This window comes from Oncorhynchus mykiss, chromosome 17 (genome assembly GCF_013265735.2).
Source record: "Oncorhynchus mykiss isolate Arlee chromosome 17, USDA_OmykA_1.1, whole genome shotgun sequence".
NCBI lineage: Eukaryota > Metazoa > Chordata > Actinopteri > Salmoniformes > Salmonidae > Oncorhynchus > Oncorhynchus mykiss.
Genome location: NC_048581.1, coordinates 14,076,725 through 14,086,724, shown reverse-complemented (window position 1 = coordinate 14,086,724; position 10,000 = coordinate 14,076,725). Strand labels below are relative to the sequence as shown.

Below are 10,000 nucleotides of genomic sequence, written 5' to 3'. Positions count from 1 at the left end.
TGTACTTTCTGTGAGCTTTGATCTAATTTATTCTATGTGCATATTTATAGTTATTTCCGTGGGTTTCCTAGACCAGACATGTACATTCAACAGGACTGAAATACCCATGAAGGAAGGAAAGGAAAAATGATGAGTGAGAGAAGAGAGGGGAGGGGAGGAGAGAGAGGGGGGGGGCAGGGGGAGAGTGGTGGGGGGCAGAGGGAGAGAGAGGGGAGGGGAGGAGAGAGAGGGGAGGGGAGGAGAGAGAGGGGGGGCAGGGGGAGAGTGGCGGGGGGCAGAGGGAGAGAGAGAGGGGGGACAGAGGGAGAGAAGGAGGGGGGACAGAGGGAGAGAGAGAGACAGACCCTGGGAGAAGGGACAAGAGAGAGAGATAAAGAGAGAGAAAGAGAGAGAAAGAGAGGGAGAGAGAGAGAAAGGGAGAGAGAGAAAGAGAGAGAGAGAGAGAGAGAGAGAGAGAGAGAGAGAGAGAGAGAGAGAGAGAGAGAGTATGTGTGTGTGTTGACCTGGCTTTACAATAGGAACATTCAGATCCCTCACTAGGGCATTGTGGGTAACCACAGAAGCACTAGGTCTCCCCGGCCTGTTCTCTATGAGAACAGTCGGTTTTAACCTGACAGAGAGAGGGAGGGAGAAAGCAATGTGAAGGAGGGAGGGAGAAAGCAATGCGAAGGAGGGAGGGAGGGAGGGAGGGAGCAATGCGAAGGAGGGAGGGAGGGAGGGAAGGAGGGAGGGAGAAAGCAATGCGAAGGAGGGAGGGAGGGAGGGAAGGAGGGAGGGAGGGAGAAAGCAATGCGAGGGAGGGAGGGAGGGAGGATGGGGGACACTAGGTCTAGGCACCCCTGGTAGAGGTATTAACCAGTATTCTGTCTGTAGAGGAGGACTGGTAGAGGTATTAACCAGTATTCTGTCTATAGAGGAGGGCTGGTATAGGTATTAACCAGTATTCTGTCTGTAGAGGAGGGCTGGTAGAGGTATTAACCAGTATTCTGTCTGTAGAGGAGGACTGGTAGAGGTATTAACCAGTATTCTGTCTGTAGAGGAGGGCTGGTAGAGGTATTAACCAGTATTCTGTCTGTAGAGGAGGACTGGTAGAGGTATTAACCAGTATTCTGTCTATAGAGGAGGGCTGGTAGAGGTATTAACCAGTATTCTGTCTATAGAGGAGGGCTGGTAGAGGTATTAACCAGTATTCTGTCTGTAGAGGAGGGCTGGTAGAGGTATTAACCAGTATTCTGTCTATAGAGGGCTGGTAGAGATATTAACCAGTATTCTGTCTGTAGAGGAGGACTGGTAGAGGTATTAACCAGTATTCTGTCTATAGAGGAGGGCTGGTAGAGGTATTAACCAGTATTCTGTCTGTAGAGGAGGACTGGTAGAGGTATTAACCAGTATTCTGTCTATAGAGGAGGACTGGTAGAGGTATTAACCAGTATTCTGTCTGTAGAGGAGGGCTGGTAGAGGTATTAACCAGTATTCTGTCTATAGAGGGCTGGTAGAGGTATTAACCAGTATTCTGTCTGTAGAGGAGGACTGGTAGAGGTATTAACCAGTATTCTGTCTATAGAGGAGGACTGGTAGAGGTATTAACCAGTATTCTGTCTGTAGAGGAGGGCTGGTAGAGGTATTAACCAGTATTCTGTCTGTAGAGGAGGACTGGTAGAGGTATTAACCAGTATTCTGTCTGTAGAGGAGGGCTGGTAGAGGTATTAACCAGTATTCTGTCTGTAGAGGAGGACTGGTAGAGGTATTAACCAGTATTCTGTCTGTAGAGGAGGGCTGGTAGAGGTATTAACCAGTATTCTGTCTGTAGAGGAGGACTGGTAGAGGTATTAACCAGTATTCTGTCTGTAGAGGAGGACTGGTAGAGGTATTAACCAGTATTCTGTCTGTAGAGGAGGACTGGTAGAGGTATTAACCAGTATTCTGTCTGTAGAGGAGGACTGGTAGAGGTATTAACCAGTATTCTGTCTATAGAGGAGGACTGGTAGAGGTATTAACCAGTATTCTGTCTGTAGAGGAGGACTGGTAGAGGTATTAACCAGTATTCTGTCTGTAGAGGGCTGGTAGCGGTATTAACCAGTATTCTGTCTGTAGAGGAGGGCTGGTAGAGGTATTAACCAGTATTCTGTCTGTAGAGGAGGACTGGTAGAGGTATTAACCAGTATTCTGTCTATAGAGGGCTGGTAGAGGTATTAACCAGTATTCTGTCTATAGAGGGCTGGTAGAGGTATTAACCAGTATTCTGTCTGTAGAGGAGGACTGGTAGAGGTATTAACCAGTATTCTGTCTATAGAGGGCTGGTAGAGGTATTAACCAGTATTCTGTCTGTAGAGGAGGACTGGTAGAGGTATTAACCAGTATTCTGTCTATAGAGGGCTGGTAGAGGTATTAACCAGTATTCTGTCTGTAGAGGAGGACTGGTAGAGGTATTAACCAGTAATCTGTCTGTAGAGGAGGACTGGTAGAGGTATTAACCAGTATTCTGTCTGTAGAGGAGGGCTGGTAGAGGTATTAACCAGTATTCTGTCTGTAGAGGAGGACTGGTAGAGGTATTAACCAGTATTCTGTCTGTAGAGGAGGACTGGTAGAGGTATTAACCAGTATTCTGTCTGTAGAGGAGGACTGGTAGAGGTATTAACCAGTATTCTGTCTGTAGAGGAGGACTGGTAGAGGTATTAACCAGTATTCTGTCTGTAGAGGGCTGGTAGCGGTATTAACCAGTATTCTGTCTGTAGAGGAGGGCTGGTAGAGGTATTAACCAGTATTCTGTCTGTAGAGGAGGGCTGGTAGAGGTATTAACCAGTATTCTGTCTATAGAGGAGGACTGGTAGAGGTATTAACCAGTATTCTGTCTGTAGAGGGCTGGTAGCGGTATTAACCAGTATTCTGTCTGTAGAGGAGGGCTGGTAGAGGTATTAACCAGTATTCTGTCTGTAGAGGAGGGCTGGTAGAGGTATTAACCAGTATTCTGTCTATAAAGGAGGACTGGTAGAGGTATTAACCAGTATTCTGTCTGTAGAGGAGGACTGGTAGAGGTATTAACCAGTATTCTGTCTGTAGAGGAGGACTGGTAGAGGTATTAACCAGTATTCTGTCTGTAGAGGAGGACTGGTAGAGGTATTAACCAGTATTCTGTCTGTAGAGGGCTGGTAGCGGTATTAACCAGTATTCTGTCTGTAGAGGAGGGCTGGTAGAGGTATTAACCAGTATTCTGTCTGTAGAGGAGGGCTGGTAGAGGTATTAACCAGTATTCTGTCTATAGAGGAGGACTGGTAGAGGTATTAACCAGTATTCTGTCTGTAGAGGGCTGGTAGCGGTATTAACCAGTATTCTGTCTGTAGAGGAGGGCTGGTAGAGGTATTAACCAGTATTCTGTCTGTAGAGGAGGGCTGGTAGAGGTATTAACCAGTATTCTGTCTGTAGAGGGCTGGTAGAGGTATTAACCAGTATTCTGTCTGTAGAGGAGGACTGGTAGAGGTATTAACCAGTATTCTGTCTGTAGAGGAGGACTGGTAGAGGTATTAACCAGTATTCTGTCTGTAGAGGAGGACTGGTAGAGGTATTAACCAGTATTCTGTCTATAGAGGGCTGGTAGCGGTATTAACCAGTATTCTGTCTGTAGAGGAGGGCTGGTAGAGGTATTAACCAGTATTCTGTCTGTAGAGGAGGACTGGTAGAGGTATTAACCAGTATTCTGTCTATAGAGGGCTGGTAGCGGTATTAACCAGTATTCTGTCTGTAGAGGAGGACTGGTAGAGGTATTAACCAGTATTCTGTCTGTAGAGGAGGGCTGGTAGAGGTATTAACCAGTATTCTGTCTGTAGAGGAGGGCTGGTAGAGGTATTAACCAGTATTCTGTCTGTAGAGGGCTGGTAGAGGTATTAACCAGTATTCTGTCTGTAGAGGAGGACTGGTAGAGGTATTAACCAGTATTCTGTCTATAGAGGAGGGCTGGTAGAGGTATTAACCAGTATTCTGTCTGTAGAGGAGGACTGGTAGAGGTATTAACCAGTATTCTGTCTATAGAGGGCTGGTAGCGGTATTAACCAGTATTCTGTCTGTAGAGGAGGGCTGGTAGAGGTATTAACCAGTATTCTGTCTATAGAGGGCTGGTAGAGGTATTAACCAGTATTCTGTCTATAGAGGGCTGGTAGCGGTATTAACCAGTATTCTGTCTGTAGAGGAGGGCTGGTAGAGGTATTAACCAGTATTCTGTCTGTAGAGGAGGGCTGGTAGAGGTATTAACCAGTATTCTGTCTGTAGAGGGCTGGTAGAGGTATTAACCAGTATTCTGTCTGTAGAGGAGGGCTGGTAGAGGTATTAACCAGTATTCTGTCTGTAGAGGAGGGCTGGTAGAGGTATTAACCAGTATTCTGTCTGTAGAGGGCTGGTAGAGGTATTAACCAGTATTCTGTCTGTAGAGGAGGACTGGTAGAGGTATTAACCAGTATTCTGTCTGTAGAGGAGGACTGGTAGAGGTATTAACCAGTATTCTGTCTGTAGAGGAGGACTGGTAGAGGTATTAACCAGTATTCTGTCTATAGAGGGCTGGTAGCGGTATTAACCAGTATTCTGTCTGTAGAGGAGGGCTGGTAGAGGTATTAACCAGTATTCTGTCTGTAGAGGAGGACTGGTAGAGGTATTAACCAGTATTCTGTCTATAGAGGGCTGGTAGCGGTATTAACCAGTATTCTGTCTGTAGAGGAGGACTGGTAGAGGTATTAACCAGTATTCTGTCTGTAGAGGAGGGCTGGTAGAGGTATTAACCAGTATTCTGTCTGTAGAGGAGGGCTGGTAGAGGTATTAACCAGTATTCTGTCTGTAGAGGGCTGGTAGAGGTATTAACCAGTATTCTGTCTGTAGAGGAGGACTGGTAGAGGTATTAACCAGTATTCTGTCTATAGAGGAGGGCTGGTAGAGGTATTAACCAGTATTCTGTCTGTAGAGGAGGACTGGTAGAGGTATTAACCAGTATTCTGTCTATAGAGGGCTGGTAGCGGTATTAACCAGTATTCTGTCTGTAGAGGAGGGCTGGTAGAGGTATTAACCAGTATTCTGTCTATAGAGGGCTGGTAGAGGTATTAACCAGTATTCTGTCTATAGAGGGCTGGTAGCGGTATTAACCAGTATTCTGTCTGTAGAGGAGGGCTGGTAGAGGTATTAACCAGTATTCTGTCTGTAGAGGAGGGCTGGTAGAGGTATTAACCAGTATTCTGTCTGTAGAGGAGGGCTGGTAGAGGTATTAACCAGTATTCTGTCTGTAGAGGAGGGCTGGTAGAGGTATTAACCAGTATTCTGTCTGTAGAGGAGGACTGGTAGAGGTATTAACCAGTATTCTGTCTGTAGAGGAGGACTGGTAGAGGTATTAACCAGTATTCTGTCTGTAGAGGAGGACTGGTAGAGGTATTAACCAGTATTCTGTCTGTAGAGGAGGACTGGTAGAGGTATTAACCAGTATTCTGTCTGTAGAGGAGGACTGGTAGAGGTATTAACCAGTATTCTGTCTGTAGAGGAGGACTGGTAGAGGTATTAACCAGTATTCTGTCTGTAGAGGAGGACTGGTAGAGGTATTAACCAGTATTCTGTCTATAGAGGAGGACTGGTAGAGTTATTAACCAGTATTCTGTCTGTAGAGCAGGACTGGTAGAGGTATTAACCAGTATTCTGTCTGTAGAGGACTGGTAGAGGTATTAACCAGTATTCTGTCTATAGAGGACTGGTAGAGGTATTAACCAGTATTCTGTCTATAGAGGACTGGTAGAGGTATTAACCAGTATTCTGTCTATAGAGGAGGGCTGGTAGAGGTATTAACCAGTATTCTGTCTGTAGAGGACTGGTAGAGGTATTAACCAGTATTCTGTCTGTAGAGGAGGGCTGGTAGAGGTATTAACCAGTATTCTGTCTGTAGAGGAGGACTGGTAGAGGTATTAACCAGTATTCTGCCTATAGAGGGCTGGTAGAGGTATTAACCAGTATTCTGTCTGTAGAGGAGGACTGGTAGAGGTATTAACCAGTATTCTGTCTATAGAGGAGGACTGGTAGAGGTATTAACCAGTATTCTGTCTATAGAGGACTGGTAGAGGTATTAACCAGTATTCTGTCTATAGAGGGCTGGTAGAGGTATTAACCAGTATTCTGTCTGTAGAGGAGGGCTGGTAGAGGTATTAACCAGTATTCTGTCTATAGAGGAGGACTGCTAGAGGTATTAACCAGTATTCTGTCTATAGAGGACTGGTAGAGGTATTAACCAGTATTCTGTCTGTAGAGGAGGGCTGGTAGAGGTATTAACCAGTATTCTGTCTGTAGAGGAGGACTGGTAGAGGTATTAACCAGTATTCTGTCTGTAGTGGAGGGCTGGTAGTAATACTCTTCTGTTTCTTTCAGGAAACTATGGGACGCCAAGCTGGCAGATCCCTCTACAAGGTACATATCTGCTTGTTTGTTTTTTATTTTTATTGTTTGTTCTCTGCCTGTCTTTCATTTGTCATGGTGGTGGTGATGATTAATATTTCTCTCCCTTCTTCCCCTCTCCTCCTCCCCCCTCCTCTCCCTCCCCTCCCCTCCGCCCTCTCTCCCCTGTCCTCCTCTCTCCCTTCTTCCCCTCTCCTCCTCTCTCTTTCTCTCCCTTCTTCCCCTCTCCTCCTCTCCCCTCCTCTCCCCCTCTCCCCCTCTCTCCCCTCTCCTCCTCTCCACTCCTCTCCTCTCCCTTCCCTTCCCCTCCCCCTCTCCCCCTCCCCTTCTCTCTCTCTCCCTCCTCCCCCTCTCCTCCTCTCCCCTCCCCTTCTCTCTCCCTTCTTCCCCTCTCCTACTCTCCCTTCCCCTCCCCTCCCCCCTCCCATTCTCTCTCCCTCCTCCCCTCCAGACTAGCAGGTCTGTCCAGTAAGAAGGGTTACTGGGTAGAGCAGGTCAAGTGTTTGGGTACGGAGCCTGTCCTCTCCCAGTGCCACTCCCAGCTCTCCCTCCCCAGGAACCAGGTCACCTGTCAGGGAGGCATGTACGCCGTGGTGCGCTGTGTACCTGGACACCAGTTCACACGCCTCTCCTCGGGGAGACCGCCCGCTCCCCCCGACGTCCAGGTAAGGAGGGAGAGAGGGAGGGAGTGTGGGCGAGAGAGAAGAGAGAAAGGGAGAGAAAGAGGAGAAGGAGAGGGGGGACAGGGAGGACAGGGAGGAGAGGACTGGGAGGAGATGGGGGACAGGGAGGAGAGGGGGGACAGGGAGAAGAGGGGGGACAGGGAGGAGAAGGGGGACAGGGAGGAGAGGGGGGGCAGGGAAGAGAGGGGGGAGGGAGGAGAGGGGGGACAGGGAGGAAAGGGGTGACAGGGAGGAGAGGGGGGACAGGGAGGAGAGGGGGGACATGGAGGAGAGGGGGGACAGGGAGGAGAGGGGGGACAGGGAGGAGAGGGGGGACAGGGAGGAGAGGGAGGACAGGGAGGAGAAGGAGGACAGGGAGGAGAGGGGGGACAGGGAGGAGAGGGGGGACAGGGAGGAGAGGGAGGACAGGGAGGAGAAGGAGGACAGGGAGGAGAGGGGGGACAGGGAGGAGAGGGTCTCTCACGTTTATTAGAAATAATAAAGGACTCAGCGTTCAGGCTTTCCTCTGAATGAAAACCTCTCTTATCTTCACCTGCACAGCTATTATTGACAAATCATCCCTTGGGCAATTCTTATGACTCACACTTTTACCTCACCCTTCTCTCCCCCCTCCTACCCCTCTCTCACTCCTCTCCCCTTCCCCCTCCCCTCTCTCACTCCTCTAGCTGGGGGTGCGTCTGAAAGCAGGCCCCAGGCTGGGGGAGGGCAGGGTGGAGGTGCTGAGAGAGGGGAAGTGGGGGACCGTGTCGGACCACCTGTGGGACCTGAAGGCAGCCAGCGTGGTCTGCAGGGAGCTGGGGTTCGGATCGGCCAAGGAGGCCCTCAACAAGGCCCAGCTGGGACAGGGTAAGGGTTGTAGGGGTGTCACACACACATGGTCACATGGTCACATGGTCACATGGTCAGGACAGGAAAGGACAATGGATTATATATTTTCAAAGAGGAAAAGTGTGAAAACGTCAATATACAGCACATTCAGTGGGAATAGGACTTCCTGGTCTCTGTTCACTACAGTATACTGGTGCCTCTGATCAGGGCCGGATAGGGAAGAAGTGCAGTGCACTATGTAGGAAACAGGACCTAGGGTGCCATTTGGGACACATTTTAGCATCGTCTCATCATTCTACCCAGAGAGCAGTTCAGGTCACCGACTCTCCTTGAGGCTAAACGCTGTCCGTTGGCCAGACTTAACGTCCGGTCCTACACTGCTCCTGGGTAGAAGCTGCTGTTAACCACAGATCTAGGATCAGCCCCTCCTGCCCCAAATCCTGAACATCAGGGAGGTTGACCTTAGATCTGCTTTATACTAAACATCCGTTTCCCTTAACACACACACACACACACCACACATGGACGCACACACACACACACACACACACACACACACACACACACACACACACACACACACATGGACGCACACACCACACACGGACGCACGCACACACACACACACACACACACACACCACACACCACACACACACCACACACACACACACCACACACACACTTGCTAAGGCCCATATAAATCAAACTATGTATTGAAACTGACCATATTAAACCTGGACAAATAAACTGACTGGAAGTATTATTTACAAAATGGCGTCTCCTAATTGGTTGAGATTATTGTAGTGGAACACTACCCATGACGGTTTAGCTATGTGTACACACACACACACACACACACACACACACACACACACACACACGCACGCACACACACATAGACGCACACACACACACACACACACACTCACACACACACATACACACACACGCTCACACACACAAACACACACACACACAACCCCCTCCCCATGGTTGTTTATGTGTACGCTGTGTGACCATCTCCAGCAGCCTAAACAACAGGTTATGACATCACAGTCCTGGCCAAAGTGTTACTGTGTGAAACCTGCTACAGTGACTGAAAGGTACCCTATTTCTGGTCTAAAGTAGTGGACTACATTGGGATTAGGGTGCTAGGGCCCATAGGGTTTTATTCTAAAGTAGTGCACTACATAGGGATTAGGGTGTCATTTTGGAAGCACACTAGTCTCAGCCTTTCCACCCATTCACCTATTCTGCCCCATGCTACTGTGTGTGTGTGTGTGCGTGTGTGTGTGCGCGTCTGTGTGTGTGTGTGCGTGCACGTCTGTGTGTGTGTGCGTTTGTGTGTGTGTGTGTGCGCGTCTGTGTGTTTGTGTTTGTGTGCGCGTGCGTGTGTGTGTGTGTGTGTGTGTGTGTGTGTGTGTGTGTGTGTGTGTGTGTGTGTGTGTGTGTGTGTGTGTGTGTGTGTGTGTGTGTTTACGTGCGAGCGAGCGATACGGTCCCCCACCTCACCTTTCTCCCTCCTCTATAACTGCCCTCATATCTCCTACCATCTTCCCCTACTGGACACAGTGAGGCCCGTTACATTACAACGGCTCCACTAACTTGCCTTTCCAGGGAAAAGAGCCGTCTGTCATGTGGCTGTGAATACGTGGTAACTAGCTGTACTTAAGGGCTACTAAGGGCCACTGTTCAAAGAGGTGCCACCATCACATCTATTTAAAGACCAGGGTCAGATTTAGACAGGGAGGTTCATAGTTATTTCTGGACCTCAAGGCAAGAATGTTTCTAGTTTGCTGTTGTAGGGTGAATATAAGGACTCACACACACACACACACGCGCGCGCACGCACGCACGCACACACACACACACACACACACGCACGCGCACGCACGCACACACACACTGAGCCCTATTTGCAGGCTCCATTTTGGCCTACTAAACGTGGCTTTGTTGCTGTTGTGTGTAATTCAGTCAGTGAGTCTGACTGCACCATGTCTCTCTGACACATCACATGGTCTGGACTGTTCTGCTCTGGTCTGGTCTGCTCTGGTCTGGACTGGTTAGAATGAAAAA

General features: G+C 48.8%; 2 protein-coding genes across 2 annotated transcripts in view; one reads left to right on the top strand and one right to left on the bottom strand.

Moving 5' to 3' along the window:
- Nucleotides 1-10,000, bottom strand: part of LOC118940024 — a 1,007,326-nt gene that overhangs the window by 343,264 nt on the left and 654,062 nt on the right. The window lies entirely within an intron of this gene.
- LOC118936544 (lysyl oxidase homolog 4-like) overlaps nucleotides 1-10,000 on the top strand; it is a 42,130-nt gene that overhangs the window by 15,657 nt on the left and 16,473 nt on the right. The window contains exons 5-7 of the mRNA XM_036947986.1: nucleotides 6,385-6,423; nucleotides 6,863-7,076; nucleotides 7,760-7,940. Coding sequence (XP_036803881.1) covers nucleotides 6,385-6,423; nucleotides 6,863-7,076; nucleotides 7,760-7,940 — 434 coding nt within the window. The remainder of the gene's footprint in view (nucleotides 1-6,384; nucleotides 6,424-6,862; nucleotides 7,077-7,759; nucleotides 7,941-10,000) is intronic.